The sequence below is a fragment of the Gallinula chloropus genome, assembly GCF_964237585.1.
Source record: "Gallinula chloropus genome assembly, chromosome: 4".
In the NCBI taxonomy this organism is placed as follows: domain Eukaryota; kingdom Metazoa; phylum Chordata; class Aves; order Gruiformes; family Rallidae; genus Gallinula; species Gallinula chloropus.
In genome coordinates, this window is record NC_140088.1 from 78,381,752 (window position 1) to 78,403,237 (window position 21,486).

Here is a 21,486-nt window from a genome sequence, read left to right on the forward strand (position 1 = left end):
GAGGTGAGCTTCTGGTCTCTCAACAGTAGCTAAAAATAAAGACACATTTAATATTTAATTTCTTAATATACGAACTATGTATGTATATATAAAAATACATTTCTATTCTAGCTCTGAGTATGTTTTTTTGTTGAGCAATTTATCCACAAACCTAGTATGATTTGCCACTGCACCCCTCAAATGCACTCATCAAATATTCTGAGTGAGCACATTCGGACAGCTTTGCAAACTCTTTGCTGTTCTTGATCTGTGCTGTGAGTTTGCTCATGTGGATCACATGAAAAATTTTTACCATATCTAGAAAAAGAAAAAGCAAGTGAAATGGAATTAATTTATGCTGCAAATGTTAACAGGTTTTGGTCTGACACTGGTAAAAAATACATTAGATTAATTTTTAAATATTTATGAATGAAAAAGGGGGCATTCGGGAACAGTTGTACAGCGTAATGCTCTGTACTGTATAGCAAATGAAACTTTTATTTTTATGTATCTGAGAATATTTGAGAAACTTGTTAGTATGTTTACTCTGAAGTAAAATATTTGTTCTTGGTCATTACACTTAATTAACACATCCTGAATGAAAATGTATTCATCACTTCAGGATAAGCTCAGTTAAGTAGCCTTCATCCCTAAAGGATCCCTCTTTTAAATTGCTATGTACTTTGATCTATGTCACAAATTAATTTTGTCAGAAAGCAGAAAGAAAACTTCTGGAAACAAACCACATTTTATGGAGAAAGAGCTCCAACATTTGCCTTTAAACAAACAGCAGATACTACTGGCGTGCAATTCAGATATGACTGAATCAAACAGGTCTGGTGGCAGTTAACCTTCCAACCATCATAAGGTTTACTTTGTTTTGCTTGGCCAACAGTAAAGCACAGAGAACAATTTCAGATTTTTTGTAACAATTAAAAATTTATTAAGAATTTGTACAGAAACAAAAATATACAGAGGTAAGCACAGTCAATGGTGTTTTATAGTCAAAACTGAACTGTGTAATGTTCAGTGTCTAAGAGATAAAAGATTTGGTTTTGCTGTTCACATCAGTCTCTGTGAAAATGTCCCTTTATGCGTCTCCAACCTACAACAGAAAGAAAAGAGCACATTTCAATGTTTTTCTAAGGAAAGAATCACAGAATCGTAGAACATGTTAGGTCGGAAAGGACCTTTAAAGGTCATCTTGTCCAACCCCCCTGCAGTAAGCAGGGACACCTTTAACTAGATCAGGTTGCTCAGAGCTTCATCAAACCATCATAATGCTCTGATGACATGTTGATAGAGTTCATACATAGTTACACTAGTCACAAATTAAAAATATAGCATTTAAAACACACGAGGGCAAGGAATTGTTTCTGATCATGAGACTATCCCTTTATCCATCTGTGAAAAGAGGCAGTAATGTGGAAGATACACTAAAATCAAAGTACAAATATTTCCGTGACAAAATGGTAAATACAGCCAACTTCTCCAAGACACAGTGGGCTTAACACCTCAGCTGTCCATTCTTACCATTTGAAATGATATCTATGTTCTTTTATCAGTTTCAATATATCCTGTGGTCAAACCAACCTGTTTGGTGCTCCCTAAGTTGTGCTGCTGTCCATCTACAGACAGTCTGTTGAATGGGATGATTTTCATTGCAGTTTTCTTCATGGAGTACCACCGGTCACGCCAGGTTGCCCAGATAATGCCATTGTCATGTCCAAATGGGCCAATCTCTTTCGGTGCGTACACACCACCTAAAAATATCAGTTGGAGCAAAACACTTAGTTGCTTTCTAAAGTAGTAAAGATGCCCTTTTTTTTTTCTGATACTAAAACTTCTGTGGCATCCCTGGGCATGCTAACAGGCCCTGCTCACTGCCCTTCTCCCCCTGGTTTGCTTCTCTCATGACTAATTCTCTCACTTGGGCCTAGAGAGTAGACACAAATTCTCACTGCTGGTGTTTTCAGTTGTTGCAAGGAATTGGCTACACCAGCTTTGGAAAAATCAGATGGTAAAGCATATTCAGTGAAAGTGACCCATTTGTTTCTGAAATGTGGTGCCCTGGATTATAGGTATTTAGAAGATACTTTACCTGTATAATATTTGCCATTGAGGTGGGCAGCGTGACATCGGTTCATCCACCATCCAGATCCATCTTGCTCAGCACAGTTGCCCTCTAAGAATCTATCGTTGTCGTTATCATAAGTACTGAACTGCATCCCATTATGATAGGTGAAGGATTTGTCACTTACATCTTCTCCAAAATTAAAGCCATCAAAGGCATCCCCAGCTTCACCACCAATAAAATATGCATAAGTCAGTCGGTATTTGTCTTCTTCCGTTCCTACTTTGAATACAGCATAGTCAGCAGTGCTGTTAACAAAAGATAGTGGTGAATATGAGCATGCTGCACTCCCAGTACATGCACAAACGAAAAATGCATAGGTGTTAGCATTGCAGAAAAGGCATTTATGGCATCCCAGCATTTGAAAAATCATTGTTTTTGCATAACTGTGAGCCTCAGTTCAGTGACATACATCCAAACAACCTTTGTGCTCCAGAATCAGACACATTTTCTGACTACTAGTCTTCAGTGATGTAAAAAGATCTACATTATATCAACATGCATATATATCTCCCAGGTTCGTAATGTTTAGGCTTACTCGGGTCATGAGGAAATTCTTGGCAGGAGGAAGGAGCGCATGTCTCAAGAAATAGCAAGGATAGAAAGCCCTCCTGAATAATCAAATACATGGATAGGATAGGAGAGGACAGGACAGGACAGGACAGAGTAGCTCAGCTGGAAGGGACCTACGTCTGGAACAACTATCTAGTCCATAACATGCATAAGGTGTGAAGAAAATTGAAGAAACAGATTCCTTCTGCCAAATAAACAAGGACTGGTAGCACATAACCTTCAGTCACACACACAGTACCAATACAGCGTTTTATGCATGTTAGCAGGTCTAAGGGATCATTATTTTTTCACACAGCTGTACAAACTGATACAGCAGTGGGAGCAGTAGGGTCTAAGCTGTCATTTTCAGAAGCATCATGAGCAAGTACCTTTTTTTGCCATTCCAGTCCTCCAGTTCTATTCGTAAGGTGTATGGGAGAGTGGACTGTGTAGTTATTAAATGAATCTTTTCATTGCCCAGCCAGAACTCAGTGGTGTCATCTGGAGAGAGATGTCCAAATCCTTCCTTGTACTGAATCCAGTTTTTCTTGAAGTCCTCACTCCCATCCAGTCTCTGCGGAAACCCCCCCACAAAACCAAAACAAAAAGAACAACCCCCAAAACATGAATTAACAAAGTTATGTATCTTATGTAGGTAAATAAAAACAGCGCTGATGAAATAAGCTTTCTTATAGTAATAATATGTAAGTGGCATACCCTCTGTAGTACTGTCCAGCCATTGCCATATGAGTCAATCTCACAGTAGACTAGGAATTGCTGCTTGGCTTTCTGAGGTTTGATAAAGTAAAGCCCACTTTTTCTGGCACCTTTATTTGCAATATCTTGACAATCTGAAGTAAAGATATTCAGAGGATCATTAATCTTGCTACAGTTGTATTCTCAGATGTATTTGATATTGTAACTTTGATAGTGCAAGAAATACAATTAATCTAAAGGTCATTGTTGCAAGGCTAGCTACCTAATCCACAGACTTTAAAATCCTACTAAAGGTCACAGAACTTGAGTAAGATGAGGAATTCAGTCTCACATACAGCTTAAACTATTTAAATGTAAAACACTGTTGTTGCAGTAATTTCTATGGAAACAAAAATTGCATTTTTGGAGTTAATGGAATAATTGCATTTTTTCAGGTGACTTAGTAGAGATGGTAATGAATTACCTTCCTTTTCTCTTACATCCATAGAAACTCTCCTTCTGTTCCTTGTGTTGAGCATACATTTTAGGATAATCATATTTTGGCCAAAAAGGCCAAAGGAGCAAGTGAGACCTCTTGTTCCATCTGAACACCCTGTTTGCACAGCATCTACCTAGCACTGGATTCATAACTTGCAACCTTTGCCAAAATATAGGGCCCATAAGATTACAAATAACTGTGATGCCAGCTGGCTATACTTGTCATTGAATGAACCCTCCACCACACAAGAGGTATTTTGCGCACCTCTTCCAGTTATCTCCTGTATTTCAGCTGTGTCTCTGCATGGCTCCTGGCAGCGTGCCTCAAGCTGGGCAATCTTCTGTTTCAGCTGTGTGATCCTGTTGCTGTTCAGTATATACGTATCTGTCAACTGTCTGGACAGAGAGACATAAACATGGCTTGTTTCAGCTGTTTCTGAATATGTAATACACATTTCCCCGCACACTTGCCTCACCTAGGTATTTCTCTTTACTTGTCAATGAATTTGTAAAACATACATGCTGCAAATAAACTGCAGCAAGCGTCAAAATGCCTGAATCATCATTGATATAATGTCATAGAAGTGGAGATTTTTCTGCATTCAGGTAAAAGACCATATCCTTTGGATTTAGAAAAGTTAACAATGTTTTCAATTTTATTTTCTTTGTCAGTTTACAAAAGACTACCAGTGAGTTGACAGTTACTTGTGATTTCTATCAATCCAACTGAGCTGATTTTCATGGATATATGCAGAAAAATTAGCCAGTGAATGATTGTACAAATATTCCCCACACTCTGCACTGCAGCACAAACTCATATTAATAAAATCTCCACATGAGATTAAAAAAAAATTAGGATTAGCTGGCACAGCAAAAGATACATAAATAAAAGTATCTCCATGATTCCTGGCATTCTTATGTTGCACTTTTTGCACAATTAATGGCTTATGCAGATGAGCAGAGATTACAATAGCAGATCCTCATGATCCTTCTGGGTCTCACTAGGCAGCTGCTGACAGTGTGGGCACTGTGGTCCACAGGAGCACAAAGACCTTTCTGGGGGAGCCTTAGCTGCACTTGGAGAAGGGAGAAAGAAAACAGTTTGGCTTGTCCAGTGACAGAAGAAGTGAAAGATACTTACTGTATAGTGCTTTCATGAGACAAAATAGTGTTCTCATATCTGATAATTTCTTCAATTATTTTCTTGGATTTTTGAGTAAAATCATCAACTGTACCTGTAAAACAGACAAAGGTAAAATATTATTGCAATTAGGAAAATTAGAAAACTATGTAAATTGCATTTTTCAATTGCATAGTTATTTTCGTATTCTCACTTGGTAGTGTCTGCTTCTCTGAAGGATAGAGGCTCTGGATGTGTTGAATCAAAATTTCTGTTGTTCCCGAGGAGTTACTAATTTGCCGCAAAATTCTCTCCATTTCCTGCAGTTCATTATCCATAGTGAGATGGTATTTATTAAAGAAATCTGCAATGCCACAGGTTGTTGGGCAGTAGCTACCCTAAAAAGGAAAGAATAATTATTGGAAATGCTTCAGGACCAAAAAAAAAGAGAGCAGAATATTTGGGCAGGGGAACTTCCAGGCTCTGCTCATGCAGACAGTTTTGGATAAAAAAGGGCAGGCATTTCCCACCTGGTCTGCAGTGTTTGAATTTAAAGAGGCAGTTTAATTTAACACTGTGTGCACATACACACACAGCAAGAAAACGGTGCATCCTGTTATTTGTAGCCTCTGAGCATATGCTTTTGTCAGCAGTGCCGCCTTCCTCACTGCTTTACCAAGCCCACACCACTATAAATGGATAACGGGTTGAATAAGCATTTAAAGTAACAATTGAAGACCAAGTAAACCTACGGGTGATAATGGTGGTAAATGATCAGCATAGAAAAGCTTTAACTAGACTTTTAAGATAAAAGAAAATTACTTACAAAACGTTCATCTAGTATGCAGCAATTTTCTCTGGTGGGAATGTACTGAAGAGAAGAAAGAAGACCATTTTCAGTGAATTTTCTCCAACAGCATTTTCCGTGCCCATGTGTTTTCTAACACTGTCTCTTTTCACTTACCGCCATGCTGGCAGGAAAGAGCAGGGAGAGGAGAGGGCCCAGGGAAGCCCAGCTCCATAGCTTCAGCACCATCATGTCTGTCCTGCCAGGCACTGCCGACTGCTCAGTGTGAGCTGTGCACTCAGCAGCCGAAAATGTTCAACCCAGCACAGGGCGGCAGTTTAAGGGAGCAGGCTGAAGCTGGGGGCGGGCACTGGGAGGTGTCGGGAAGAGGTGGGGTAGGGGGTTGAGGTGGATTCCCAGAATTTGCACACAGATCTTACTCCTCCCGTTTTCAGAACCTGCTTCCCACTTATCAGTGGTCTCAGGGGAGGCAGGAAGGTGGGACAAAGCACAGAGATGCTGCTTCTAGTAACACCAGTGTAAGAAACTCCTCCATAGCTTCGGGATGGGGCTGGCAGAAGTTTCACTCAAATAGTGCGAGGAAAAGCCACAGTAACTGAAATACATATAACAACTAACAATACCCTAACAATAAATGCTAAGAATATCTTCTGGTTCTATAGCACCTTCCCACCACAGATCACGATGTGATTTGCAAAGAGAATCAGCAGCATTCTCCATATTCTGCAGATGGGAAAACTGAGGCAGAAAAAGGTACGAAGTCACACTGGGCAGTGGCATATCTGGAAAATAAGCCTGTGGTATTTCTCAGAGGCAATGAAAGCATGATTCTTCAATTCAAGGAGTCCATTTGAATGGCTTTGTCCAAAACTTCCTTGCTGGGGAACTGGCATTGTCAGTATCTGCCCTACTGAATACACCCAAAACACTGGTGACAGGCTCCCTCTTCTGCTATGGGCTTTATCCCAGCCAAAAAATATTTTATGTACATTCTTCTGCTTACTGTCTGTATCAATAGCACTAAACACCTTTCTACTCATGCTCTGCACCTGAGCTTTAGGCAGTGTCTTCTCCTGATACATTCTGCTTTTGTGTCTGTACAATATAATGTGTGATGGGACAATGTTGAATGAAGCTTTTGACTTCAATGTATGTTTGCCCAAATGATGAAAACAATGATGGGACTGGGGCTTACTGGTGGATCTGTTGTTACTGGAGTCAGCTTTGTGTTTCAGACAAATGACTTCACCTCTGTATGTCAGGACAGATGCTTCAACTTTGCGTAATAGGTATTCAAAATTCATGGACAAAAGCACCGTATGGAAGTTGATTGTTATATTGTTATGGAATTAGATATGATTATGCATTGAAGCATGGACAGTTCCTGACCTGTATATCCTCTTTTCAACTGGTCACATCTGGTCAACCAGGTTTCCCACTGAACCACATATTGCCAGAAGGAAATCTGAGCATTTATGATGCTAAAAATCAAATCTGTGGGACACTTCTGTGAAGCAGAAGCACTGTTCATGGAAGAGTCAGCTTTCCAGTAACTGTGCCGATGGCCAGTAAGTTAGCTGCCAGGCTGCCAAAAGTTCTTTCCACAGGATGACCGACACTGAAAGTTGACCTTTCCAAATCTGGTATTCCCTTTCGTCACTGACAGTGGTATGTATAGGCTTGAAACTCAGAAGAATATTTGGTAACAGAATATGGAAAATTTTGTCTTGTGCTCTTAGGCAAGAATTTCAGGAGTCAGAAAAGATGCCAACAATCAAAACTGGTAGTAACAGCTTAGTTAATCTTGAGATAGAATGCCTAACATTTTAGAATTAAACGCATAGTTTCTCTGTTTTGGATAATTGGCCAGTTGGGTTGGTAAAACAAAAAGATCATTATGCCCACAAATGGATTAGGAATAGGAAAGCTGATTTCAGTGAGGTGCTTGTGTTACACGAAATTGCCACTGTACAGATGTACATTTATGAAGCAATCAATATTAAACATTGCTTTAATGACTACCAAAAATCTGTACACTGCATTTGTAATTGTAACCTAGTTCTAATTCTGGTTGCAACTGCTTGTACTTCATAGCAGATGTAAATATTTAAACCTCAGGAAATTTTTGTTTGCTTTACTGATTGAGTGGTCATGACTTAGCCTTGAATAATTAATTCTTTCCATATATTTGTTTCCTTTTCTTCTATGGTTTCAGCTTGTATGACTTAGAAAGAACTTACTTCTGCTTTTTGTTAAGTTGAAAACAACATGCACCCTTAGCAGAACAGCTATAAAGCATTTTGTCTTCCCTACCTACCATTTTGTCCTGGTTGGTCCTGGCTGCAAAATAGCTGACCTGCTTATCGGAAAAACGTGCTAGAGACCTGGTTGTACCCTGCGACGTGTCCAACATAATTTGACTGTGTTGATTTTCTGGCCAGGTTTGTTGGGGTTTTTTTGTTTTCCCTCAGTAAGTCTTTTTGCTGATTTGGTAACAAATAAGGAACGATTCCTGTAGCAGAGGCAGAGGGAAGAGTTTTCCAATTCAGTTGACTTTTTTCTTGCAATTTATTTCTTGAGTAGATAGTAAATATGAATCATGATTTTTTTAAAAGAGCATTCTTTGGTTCAATTTTGATTAGCTTTTTTTTTTCAAACAGCCAGTAGGTATCCAACACCTTTCCATTATTCACAGTAAATCTCCCTTCAGAAATGCAAATCGGAAGAAATACACTTGCATTTGTACATGAGCTCCTGGATACCAGAGCTTAATCTCCTTTGCACAGTCAGTCAATGAGTGATAATTAGGATGAGAAATGGACAGTTAAAAAGCTGCCAGGTATTGAAGTTGTGCTGCTGGTTTTCTACAAAAGCAACTGGTTTACAAACAGAAAAGTGAAAACGAAAAAAGGAAACTGTTGTAACTGATCTTTCTCTTTCTCTTTCAATATTCTAAATTTGGGCAAAAGGTAAATGGCAACATTTTTGCCAATCGGATAGTCCACTCTCTGCAAGAGATTTCCTCCTCACCTTTCCTGAAGTGAAATGCCTGGTGGATTCCTGTGTCAGCAAAACTCAGTTATCCTGCATGGGAGAGGCTGTAATTTCTTTCCAGTTATGGCAGCAGTGCTGCTATTCACTTCAAATAAAGGCTGAAACCCACCTGTTTCTGTGGAAAAGTATGAAGCATATGTATTTCCTGTCAGTTGTGCCTTTCTATTTTGGAAAGAATTCATAGAATATTTTGCTGCATGCACACTGTGGACACAGAAAAAGTACTTTGACTTGCTTTAGAATGTATTCTTATATAATGGTGGGATAATACACATTTTTAAATCCAAGCAGGGAAACTCCACTGATGTATGATTCCTAAGAGTCATTTGGTTTGACACTCATATTCTGGTGGCCCTTTCTCCCAGCACTTTTTTTTTCTGCAGTATATAGCCATGTAAAAGACTCTTATGGTTTCTGCAAAGAATCATCATGTTTTATGTAGCTAATGTGTCTTTTTTTATTTCAAATATTACTACAAATTTTCAAAAGTACTTTACAATCAAAATGGCTACAAATCAGGGCACCTTGTCATTAAAGTACTTCTGAAAATACCCCATGCCCATAAACCAGAATTTTGATACTTTGAATGAGCTTTTCTCTTAATATTTAAAAATCCTATGGTCTCTCTTTTTAGTGCTTGCTTACTTTGATGCTTTTCAGATTTTATTTGAACTTCATTCTAATCTTAAGGAGCAACAGAAACATGATATAAATGGAGGAAATCAACATAGTTCAGAGGATTACATAAAATGTTGCTTTGTCACAGCTGAAGTTTTTCTGAGTCCAAGGCATAGGATGTTTCACTTCAACCTGTTAAAAATCTACTAAACTTACTACAATCCCCCAAACTATGCGTTGGGATCAGTTTATTGAGCTTTGAGTTGCTTGTGCCTTATGTAGAGGTGTTAGAGAGAACCTCACAAATTCTCTCCCTTTTTACTGATTTACAGAGATCATTTTCAACCGTTGATTCACTCAGAAAAGGTTGGTTTTCAGACTGTCTGCAAAAGAGAGATTGCAATGCATGCTTTACCTTGAGGGCAAGAGCAGTGAACTCTGTTTGTTAAACAAAGAGATGCACCAATTTGTGGGAATGAGTTAAGTCATGAATTCAAATATTTGCTGAATATTTTGTAATTAGTTGAGAGGACAGAGCCTCAATAAACTAAACAGAGACTACTCAATAAACTAAACTGTTTGTCGGTGTCTTCTGATAATATTGGTTTGGACAGGAACTTATTTACAGTGACATTAAAGGAAACCCTACTAAAAAATGTAATATATTTCACAATAAAACCCTGGCCTGTGAAATACCTTGCTTGTACTTTTTTAATCAATCAGAGGAAGCTTGACTGTCAGAAAAATCCTAGAAAAATAACAGAAAGTATATTTGCTTTGGAAAAATGTACTCCTCTTTGCCCTGACTTCCAGGATTAGCTCTGAACACTATCAGTGCATAATGACGGCATTAGAAGAATGAATTTCATATTTTCTTTACACATCATCTGTGCTCCATGCTGGTGCATGAGTCTGTTTGCAGGGAGGGAAATGCAGGCCTGCATTTGAAACACTGGTGACACCTGTGTAATAAAAGTGAATCAAAGTATTGGGGTCACCGAAGGAAACTCTGAATCTCAGACTCACCTACACTTGAACAGTGAACAGGAAAACGATTTTTTTTTAACTCTGTAAACCTTTTTCTTTCTCCAGCATAAAAGTTAAAGCCAGGACATTATTTTTTTTTGCCCTTCTCACAATTTATGAAAGGAATTAAAAATTCTCCTACCATGTGACAGATTGCCCATTGTTGTTGACCTGTATCCCCTGTATAGGCCACAGCTTCTTCTGAGCTTTACTGAAAACCACACAGTGCCATCTAATGTCCTCAAAGAGCACTAAATTGTTTCGGATATCTGGCAAAACACATAAAGGCCAAGATCTCAAAGTTAAGACTTGACCATCACAGAACATGGCTTCCCAAGCCTACCTGGAAGAGAGCTTCTAAGTAACTTGCCTCTGTTTTCACCAAACCAATCCTAACATTGTATGCAAAATACTGGGCTCTGAACTAATTGTTGCTACTCATGATGAAATCATGATGATGATGATGAAAACTCACAGTCTTCAAGAAAGTCATCTGTCTAATCAAACAGAGGGAATAGAGGGAGTGTGTAAAGTAATTCACTGGTGAAATGGATCATTTTGTTGCAGTCCCAGCAAGCTTATTAAATAGCTTACTGTGCACAAGTCTGAATTGAGTAAGAAACACATTTCACTGGGGAAAGAACAAAATACTGGCTTTTATCCCTTCATCCCTTCAGAACACCATTGAAAATAATGGAAACAGTTCTAAATCTTTTCCTTATGCTTTTGGCAGATCAACTATTAGGTGTGTCTAAGTATTTTATACATGTTGGATATAATTCTTTCTCACACATGTAAACATCCATATGCAAATTTGCTAAAACTGTATTTAAGACTCCCTAAGGACCTTAAAAAGGTTTCTGGCAAAGCAAGATCCAGCCTGTCGCAGAACCCTGGGCAGTTGCTGTCAATCCATGCCACGAAAGTGAAAGGCATTGAAAGAATAAAGCTCCTTCTAGATTCCAGGACTCCTCTACCAATTTAGACATGTGCCTGTGAATATTTGTATCTTAATGTAGCTAAGGGGCATTTGTTCATCTGTGGCGAAATACACGCATTTGCCTCTTTGCCCAGTGCAGGCAGCAGATGCTGGCAGGAGCAGATGACACTTTTTTGGGACCAGGGGTGAGGACGGTGGTGAAACACAGCCATCTACTGGCCTCAGGTTCACTTTGTTTCAGCAGCTTTGTCTTCTCACGTCCAGAAATTCGGGTTTGCAGCACAAAATCTTGTCCCAACACATTTCAGTGGGTTATGAATTATTATGTTGGTTAGTGATGGGCATTTCTTTTCTAAAAGTTTAGGCACAGAAGTGAGTGAGGACTGCACTCAGAAATACCTCGTCTCAGCCAAGGTATTTCTGTATTTCACCACAGGATTTGAGCCCATCGCAAGACTTGACGAAGGTTAGCCACATTTTCTGCTGTGTCACAGTATTTTAGAATCTTACTGCAATGTATTCACTAGTGAATCACACATGGAAGACACTTTAACTGCTGAAAGTGTTTGTCTTTATGACTGCACTGATAGTTTTGTATTTTGTACCAGATAGTCCTCTTTCGGGTTCTTGCTTCAAAGTTTACTTTAAGGAGCCACAGTAAATATACATTATTTATTATTTAGAATATAAATATACATTATTTATTTATTATTTAGAACAAAGCTATCATGAGCCTGCTCTGTACACATAACAGTGTTGTTTTTTCCCCACCGCGATTATGTGGATGTTTACTAGTTTATGGGGAATCAAAACCTGAATGCTTTCAACATAAATACTTCAATAATTGAATAATCAAAAGTTACATCCTGCTTGTGTTGGTAACTAACTTTCCTTTCTCTGAGACATCGTTGATTCTGCCTGTTAAGTTACTTAGTACAGTAATTGTTCATCATGTTTCAGGCACTGAGAAGGTTAGATGATCGTGCTTTATGACCTTTTTGCAATAGGAAAACATAAATAAACAAATTATTCATCATGATTCTTTCCTGTTTTCTCTCAACTGCACCATTTCTAACTGTGACTTAAAATTAGTCTAATTGTATGCTTAATCAACAACTTCCAAAAGTACTTATTTAAATACTTTCAACATGGCTACTTTTTATGTCAGGAAAACCACGTCATGTCATATCCTTAGCATCACCAGTGTCACAGTGAAAGTTGCATTTTTTAGCATTCCTGCAAAGAGCCCAAATGTTACTTTGCAAGAAGTTACTCAAAACCATTCTAGAATCAAAGCACACGTGTTAAGGCAGACATAGCTGTTACTGCATCACAGCAGCATGTAGGACTCCTATGCGGAGTCCTTGTCACATGCGATGGACGCCGTGGATTTTCTCTAGCCAGGGAGCTGCTCTGCAGTACCTTTACACAATTAGCCGTCTGTGGAGATGTTCAAAGACAGCCATACGATTCAGACTTCAGGATTGGGAAATGATTCCTCCTCCCTCCTGTGCTGGGCAACTTGCTGGGTTGGTGACATGTGCCTCACGTCCACTGACCAGAAATTCAGTCAGGGAGCTGAGAAACCCTTCCTGTCAAAACTGCCGTAGGTATTCCCACAGAAAGCCTTATTTCTTAATAGATGCATTTTGTTATTTAGGGGAGGAGGAACGTGTTTCACAAATATTCCATAACCAGAGGGTCTGACGTGCTTGTGACACTGCCACGCACCTGAATGGGGCTTCCACTTGTCAGCTTCACACCCGCACCCCACTCTTGGTGGTTCGGTAGTGACAGGGGTGCCCTTGCCAGCCCTGGAGCACCTCAGGTAGGCGGCAGCCCCAAACGTGCCTGCCATGGATCCACGTCCTGCGCGGGACACGATCAAACCAGAGTCGCCCCGTTTGGGCGCGTCGCGGTGCGCGGCCATCCCAGCCCTCCAGCGGCCTGGCACCGGCGCGTTGAGCAGAGCGGGACAGCCGGGCGGACCGAACGCTACCAGACCTCTTGTCATTTTCTCCCGCAACCCCGGGGTTTGTAAACTGTGTCCCGCCCACTTCCCCAGCCGTTTCCGCAGTCTCTCAGCACGCCCCCGGGAGCTCTTAGGCTGCTGCCGCGGTTTGGGCTGGGCTGGGCCGGGGTGGGACGGTCGCGGGGCGGGTCCGGGCCTCAGCCAGGGGCGGTGTTCGTCGGACCGGCTGCCGCCACCATGAGCTGTGCTGCGCTGCTGGGGCTTCGGGGCCCGCGGCTCTTGGGGGCCGCGGCCCGCCCGCCCCGCTGGAGCAGGCAGCGCAGCAGCGGCTGCGAGCCCCCGGCGGGCGCCGCGGTGCGCATTGGCTGCGCCTCAGGCTTCTGGGGCGACACGGCGACCGCAGGTAGGAGGCGGCGCGGGGAGGGCGCGGCTGCCCGCGGGGGTGGCGGGGACATCCATCCTGGCTGGGCGGTCGTCGGGACGCCGAGGCCTGGCGGAGCCGCCGGCCGGGCGTGCAGAGGAGTGGCGGCTGCTGGCTTCGCGAACTGCGCCGTTGCGTAAGCGGCCGGGCCGGGACCGCCGCTGTACGCCCGTCCGGGCCGGGCCTCCCGCAAGGCCGTCACCAAGGGCAGAGGCGGGACGGCCCGGCTGGCCTCAGCCCTGCCCTGCGCGGCCAGCGCCGCCGGGCGCTGTCCCCGGCGCAGGGCAGCCCTCGGGCCGCTGCCGGGAGGGATGAGGCGGGGGTCCCGCGGTACTAACGGCGGCTTCTCCCGTCCCGCCAGTGCCGCAGCTGCTGTACGGAGGGAAGCTGGATTTCCTCGTCTTCGATTATCTCTCCGAGATCACCATGTCGCTGCTGACAGCCGCTAAAGCCCGGTCTCCTGTAAGTGGCCTTAGGCAGCCGCTGCCCAGCTCGAGAGGGCACGGCCGGGTGGGGTGTAGCCCCGCGGTGAGGCGAGGGGGGGGCTCCGGTACCTTCCCAACTCTCCCCCAACCCGGATCACGCTCGGACGCTGTTTCAAACGTGTCAGGTTATGGGGACGTGTGTGCTTTTGCACGCTCGTTACTTGCATGCGTTTGCTTTCGTATGTTCAGTTTTATCTAGTAAAAGCGTTCACGTCCTTTTCTGCGGTCCCTTTCTGACAGTACGATTGAAATGCCTTGAGAGCTAGTTCGTCCCTATTTTCTCTTGTCGGTTAACTAAGACACGGGGTTGTGTGGACTTAACAAATGGTTATAGCTTTTAATTATTTCAGCTTTTAGGCTACACTCCGGATTTTGTCTCTGCTGCCATCGCTCCCTATGTAAACGATATTCACAGGAAAGGTATGCTACTCTTTGTGTCAGTTTGTATGTTAACTAAGTTCAATTGCTTAGGTGGGTTTTGCTGTTCCTATAAACAGCTGTTTTCATCCCATTGTATGCTGTTCTCTGGGAGTAATGATTAAACACCAGCAAACATCCCACCATAATAGGTGACAAGTACAGGTCTGATGGTGGCATTTGGTTCTGGGTTAATTTGAAATAGTATAATAAATATCTCCATTTATGTTCTTACTGTAGCTTTCATTTGTGACTTACTTTACAGATCTTTGTTAAAATATGCAATCTAGATATTTTTTTCAATGCAGTCTGAAAGGTTTTCAACTTTCTTTTACAGTTCTAGAACATCACTTGTTTCTTTGATCTGTTTTTTTCTGTTTACATTAGTAAAGCTTTGCAGCTTTGTGAGATTGAGAGGACAAAGGGAATTACTTGTAAGTGCTCAATACCTTGTTGACAGAGCCTGGAATTTATAGGTAGATGCACCTTTCTGCTAAAATGTAGTTGTTTGGAGAGTGTGGGTGCTTAAATGACTGGTGTCAAGTAGTGTTGCTGTAGGAGTTGTTTTGATGCTGTCTGCCTCATCATGTTTGTCTTTTGGGTTACTTTCTCCTTAAACTCATAAAGAAAAGATGAGAAATACCTAACAATTATTCTTCTCTTAAAAATTTGCATTGATTTACACTGATCCTTTTACAGATGAAATAGTGTTCATATTTTAATGTAACTTTAATACTTGATTAGCTGTCTGACACCTTGCAAAGATGACCTCTTGTGTTTCAGGACGCTTTAAAGTTTCTAAAATGTAAGTGATTGTTGTTGCTACTGCAATTCAGTTGCCTTTTTTGTTTAGGTGTTCGTGTCATTAGTAATGCTGGTGGAATTAATCCACTTGCTTGTGCAGCAGCCCTTCAGGAGGTGGCAAAGAAAGCAGATGTTGACTTGAAAATAGCGGTTGTTGCTGGAGATGACCTAATGAGTGAGGTAGGTTACTTTGTCTTAAGGCTTTGTAGTGTTGCTGAAGTTATTTTAATCTACATAGCATGAAGGTGGAATTTACTGTCCTAAAGAAGCTTACTTTGTGTATGTTTATGCAGTAGCTGTCTACTGTTGAAAAAAAAAATCTAAAAACTGTTGCTTCCTTCTTTTTCTCTTTTGATGTGTGAAAACAACTATTGGCACTCTTTGTTTGCCATGTGATGGGGGTGAATTTTGTAAGACTGAATCTGCTATTTATCTTTTTGAACCAAACTGTGAATTTGATGTAAGGTCTAGTGTGGTTAAATCTCTGCCTGTAATTGGGAAAATTATTCCTTGTTACTTCTTGCACACTCTTGGATGTGGAAGATGATCAAGGAAGATTCTTTATTTGTGAATTAGTGCAGTGCTTGGACTTCCTTACAAGAAACTTTTGCTGTACTGAAATTACTTTCAGCATCAGCGGTGCAGAATTTCCTTACCAACAGAACAGTGAAATGGCCACTATTTAGGCTTGATATGGATGTTTCTGATCTGAAATGAATGATTTTCCATGCTATTGTCAGTACAAAGCTTTCAGGAACAAGAAGGCTGTTACTGCCTACAGACAACTTTCACTGATACCAAACAACGTAAATTACAGTAGGAAATGTTATTTGTGGTTTGGATGACTACAGTAATTACCGTAGAATACCAAACTAATTCAGAGTGGAAGAGGTTTTTCTACACTATATAAGTTCCTCCTGTAACTGGCATTTGGTGTTGAGTCTATGTAATCACTGACCCCTCGATCCATTGTTTTCTCAGCTACCTAATGCATGGTCAAAAGCATCCACCCCCTTACCTATCTCCCTGGAAACACAATGTATCTGAAGTATCACCTGAAGCTACAGAACTAGCCTTGAATTCTGCCCACACCAGCACTGCTGTTACCTGCTTGAAGGGTTTCCTGTAGGACCAAATCAGTTAAAGGCAGTTTTAAAAGTCCAGGGAATAAATACACTTATTCATCTGGGTAGGGACTAGCATTTTTTAAAGACTGGCTTACTCTTTTTCTCTGTGCTGGAGAACTATGGTTAAAAGTGTCTAGGGCTTTTAGCCATTCAAATGATTTGTATTGTTTCTAGTTTTAATTATTATACTTTGTTTAGAGTTGCAACGAAGTGGATCTCTTGTCTGACAAATACAAGGCTTACAGTAGATACTACAAAATACTCATAGACATGGTGTTTTCTTCATTTTCTAACAGAAAGAGAACCTAAAAGGAGCTGGTATCACTGATTTAGAGAGTGGCAAACCATTTCCAGCAAGCGTTCATAGCATGAATGTGTATCTTGGGTGAGTTATTTTGAATATGATGGTTTTTATTATGGAAAAAGAACTTTTACACACTTTTTCTCTATATGGAGTATTCTTTTGCTGCATGCAGTAGCTGTTTAGGATATTGTCACTGGAGAAGTGCAGCTGAGGAGTTAAAGTACTGGGACATGCTCTGCATGCTGTAGGAGGCTCCATCAGGCTGTGCTGAATTGTCTGTCAGGCTTTGTGTTGTTGAAACTTTGCAAGCTGGCTCTCCAGGATGGATCGCTGCTTTGAAGGCTCCTCACAAATCTCTGAATGCAGGTGTTCTAGCTGCCTTTTCATGATCAGTTGCATTTCATTGTCACCATCAACTTCAGATTAATTGGTGCCAGTCAAGTCTATCAAAAGGGGGAAGTACTGAGAAAGGGAACAGTGGTAGAGTGTTCTCAACAGCCAGCATCTCTTCCAGATGATGATCCTGGTGATTCTGGTTTTGCTTTTCCATACTCCGTGTCAAGTATGTCCTCCCTCCTGTATTTTTGTTTGGTGTATTTCTAAAGTCTGTGGAGACAGTCCCCTTTCTTTTAAATTAATCTTTATGGAAAAAGCACTGTGCATTTTTCTTCGTTGCACTTTCCAAACATTCATCACTGGCAGATAGCAGGGGATGGCTGTACACAGCATGTATTTTGCTCTGTAAAATAAGATTCTTCTAACATATGAGTCTTTAAATTTAGCCTTCAGTAATTTGTGTTGTTGCTGGATTTCCTGGTTCTTTTTCTATCCCTCCTGATCTAGGCTATTTGGAGTTCCATGCACTGAAATCCAGTGCATTTTTAACAGCAAGGGTCAAACAGCTTTATTTAGTGCTTTTGAAAGGTGGTTCTGCAGTTTTTCTCAGTATCCTGTATGTATGAATTCAGAAACCCCATTTGGGCTTGTTACCTGTGACTTAACACTATGCCCAGATAGTTTCTTAATGCTAATTATTTACTTGTTGGTTTAGGTAGTGTCCTCTAGTTCATGTGGCACTGAGGAGGTGACAAATACACTTAAATTTTATGTTTACATCTCTAAGACAACTTATATGTCTTCCAACTTACCTCTTGAGAAAACCATGGCTAAATATATAGAAACTAGAAAAAACATATTCTTGGTTCTGTTCTCCAAGGCATGCAGTTTGTGGCCTGTGTTTCCAGGTTGCCTATTTCATGAAGAATAGATGGATTCAGGAGCTCCACACTCTGGTCAAACTTTGTTCTCTAAAATGTGTAGACTTGAGCTGTTTGCCTAGGTGAACGTTTCAAAACTGACTACTTTTGGTAGGGCTGACTGTTTCTTGATCAATCTGGAATATCTGTTGCTCAGATGTCCTTGAAAATAATGATTGCCTAGTGCTCTTCTTGAAGTTGGTAGAAGTTAGAAGATCTCAAAACACTTAAGGGAAATTGACCTGAAGTGTCAAAATGGTCAGACAAAGTCTACAAGCTTTGTCTGTGAATTAAATTGATCTTTTGAAATAAGAAATAATGCCTGAAAAACACATCATATTTTCTGTTACTGATAATGGGATTGACTGTCTATGTACTATGCTCAAGACAGTTTTTTAATGAGCATCAAGACAGGTGTTTCAGATACATAATTTAGGCACATAAATTTCATAGGGTGTTCTGATAATTGCTTATTAAAGTTTCCCTGTTGTATATACAAAACGGCATAGGTTGTTAAAGTTGATTTAATGGATTCCTGTGGGAATTTTTTCCATGATTTTTATCCTGTGTATATCAGGGAATTGACTTTTTACAAATGATACCTTAAAAAGTAAAAGTACCTATTGCTGTATTTTGTCTTTTTTAGTGCAAGACCAATAAGCAGAGCTCTTGACCTCGGAGCAGATATTGTTGTGACAGGTAGATGTGTTGACAGTGGGATTGTACTAGGACCCCTCATTCATTCTGTAAGTACAAGTTAATTTCTGAATGGTAATGAACATATGTGAATTCATACTCAGCAAAAATCTTCAGACAATTTTTACTCCTTATGAAAATGTGTAGATACTAAAATCGAACTATTGAGCACCTTACCCTCTTTATTTTTCCTTACATGCATGAAAAGATGTCAGCTTTCACTTTTCTGAAATTCACAGCAGGGTTATTTATGAACTTGTGTATCGTGAAGCTGGGAAGCATTTTGGTGAAGTTAAGGAAGTCTTACCATATTTCCCCAGTATTTCACTCATACTATTTTTCCCCCTCTTTAAAATTTGGCTCTCAGGGTTAAGAAACAAGTATATTTTGCTTTACCACAAGGTGGTGATAGTCGAAGTCACACTTTTTTTTGGGTACTGGGGTAGAGGTTCATGAGGTGGCCGAAAACACTGGCCTCTTTCAATGGATAAGCAGTTTTAAGTAGTTGAGTTTCAATGCAACTCAAAATTATTTCAAATTCTCAAATTTTAAATAATAAACAATTAATGTATTACTTGCATTATGTAGAACTTGGGAAGAACAGTGAAATAGAAAACATGTTTCCAGATTTAAGGATGACTCACAGTACTCCAGCAACTGATAAGTTTCAAACTTTAAAAAAACATAAAGTAGATCCTAGAGTTTTAGGTTATGCAGATTTTGAATACTATGAATATTTCACCTCTGCTCTTTCTGAAGAGGGTGTGATTTTGAGAACTTAGTATTTATTTGTGTGTATTAATAAGTAAGCTGAACAGTATCAGAGCTGTCTTACTAATTTACTGTATAGCAACTCAAATCCATGTACAAAACCTGTCAATTAATGCTCTCTAGACTTCTGCAGTTCAGTAAAAATATATCCAATACGTTGCTACTCAAAGAAGTAAACATACTATATGCAGTTTTCTTTATTGTGAGAAACATTTTATGCCTGTAACATATTTTTATTTTTCTTGTAGTTTGGCTGGAATAGGGATGAATTTGACTTGCTAGCTGCAGGAAGGTAAATGATGTAAGAAGAAATGGGTTAATTTATATTTCATATCATGTAATGTCAGGATAACTTTTTAAACAGTGATTTTTTTGCATGCAATTGAATTAATTTATTTGAATGTGTTTGTTAGGCTTTGGGTTCTTTTTTAAGGCCTGCTTGATGCTCTCATTTGAAACTAAAACTCTAGAAACCTACAGAACCAAGTTGAAAGAAGAAAATGAGGAAAGGAGCAAGTGATTTTATTTAGCAGTTTAACTTTCTGTGCCGTGAGATGAAATCTTATAGATGAGGCTAGTGATTCCTTTCCTGTTTATTCATCGCTGTTGATAGTTGAGATGGTAGCAGGTCTTACCTTCAAAGATGCACAGCTGGAGATCTAGTCAGAGGTCAGCGTCCTTGTATGGTTTTTCAGAAGCTCGGTGTCAGTACTTCCATTTGTAATTCCTAAGGTTGGAAATCTGATGTGGAAATGATAGGCTAAAATTATGTCACCTAATCTAACTTTATGCATCATCTGTCCATAAAAATGAGTGATGATGAAGGAAACCTGAGCACACCTATTAGCAGTATGCTTGGACCTCCTGTTGCTTCAGAATCAATGTGGAGAGAAACTCCAGCTCCACTGAATTGGGGGTCATAGATAGAAGGATTTTTCTCCTTAGTTCTGTTGAGTTTTTATGGACTATCAGAGTCAAAGATTTGAAAAACCTAATACATAATCATAATACATCCATCCTGTCCTACACAATGGAAGTGAGATCTTGCATATCTTTATTTTAAAATGGGCTTTGTATATTCAGTTGCACACAGTGCAGTCAGCTAAGATGTGAGTTTAGTTCAAGAATTCTTGATCTGATTTGTGAAATTAGGTTGGGCTTGTTTTTTTGTCAGATAACCTTTTAGATGTTGGTTTTTTAAATAGTCAGCTCTCAGAACCCCTTGTTCCTTAACATAAATTTCATGGATATCAGATGGCTATGGAAGAAAAACACAATGTTTGGTTGTTTAGGTTTGTTTCCATTGTACTATTATAATTTAAAGCTGCATTTGTGAAACTCGATTTTACAGAACATTTAGTTACTTGAATGCCATTTTCCCAGCCTTGCAGGTCATCTCATTGAATGTGGTGCTCAGTGCACAGGTGGAATATTCACGGATTGGCATGCAGTGCCAGACTGGTAGGTGACTGTGGTATCAGCATGTATGTTTGCAGTGGACCAAAGATAGGGCTTCCTTTTGTGTCTGTGTTGTGAGAACTTCTGCTTTATTCTTTTGAGGGAAGCAATATGGGCCTCTTGACATTTTTCTACCTTAATGTTACTATTCTACCTGGTCTGTTCTCCCTGTTGAAGTGTTTCTTCCTAGTCAACTGTCAGTTTGCTTATCAGCTTAAGGAGATGATTTGAGGGAAAAAAAAATTACCCCTCTGATTTTCTTTTTTCTTTTAGATTATTTCTGTTTCCTTTTTCAGAAAGTCAGACAACTGAAGATTTGTTATTAGCTTTCATGTATGTTGTAATGGAAA

General features: G+C 40.2%; 2 protein-coding genes across 2 annotated transcripts in view; one reads left to right on the plus strand and one right to left on the minus strand.

Moving 5' to 3' along the window:
- Positions 1–898: 898 nt before the first annotated feature.
- On the minus strand, positions 899–6,043 carry FGG (fibrinogen gamma chain). Its single transcript, XM_084262669.1, has 10 exons — positions 5,944–6,043; positions 5,806–5,850; positions 5,194–5,377; positions 5,001–5,094; positions 4,125–4,255; positions 3,383–3,516; positions 3,055–3,239; positions 2,081–2,361; positions 1,573–1,742; positions 899–1,084 (listed from the first exon to the last, which is right to left on the minus strand). The coding sequence occupies exons 1-10, from the start codon at positions 6,016–6,018 to the stop codon at positions 1,070–1,072; spliced, it is 1,314 nt and encodes a 437-aa protein (XP_084118795.1). The 5' UTR covers positions 6,019–6,043; the 3' UTR covers positions 899–1,069.
- Positions 6,044–14,725: 8,682 nt separating this feature from the next.
- The window catches only part of LOC311191168 (uncharacterized protein), a gene marked incomplete at its 5' end in the record, with an annotated part of 57,926 nt that continues 51,165 nt past the window's right edge, over positions 14,726–21,486 (plus strand). Inside the window, 6 exons of the mRNA XM_084263267.1 lie at positions 14,726–14,747; positions 15,574–15,704; positions 16,948–17,036; positions 18,858–18,957; positions 19,927–19,970; positions 21,062–21,139. Of these exons, the coding sequence (XP_084119393.1) occupies positions 14,726–14,747; positions 15,574–15,704; positions 16,948–17,036; positions 18,858–18,957; positions 19,927–19,970; positions 21,062–21,139 (464 nt within the window). The remainder of the gene's footprint in view (positions 14,748–15,573; positions 15,705–16,947; positions 17,037–18,857; positions 18,958–19,926; positions 19,971–21,061; positions 21,140–21,486) is intronic.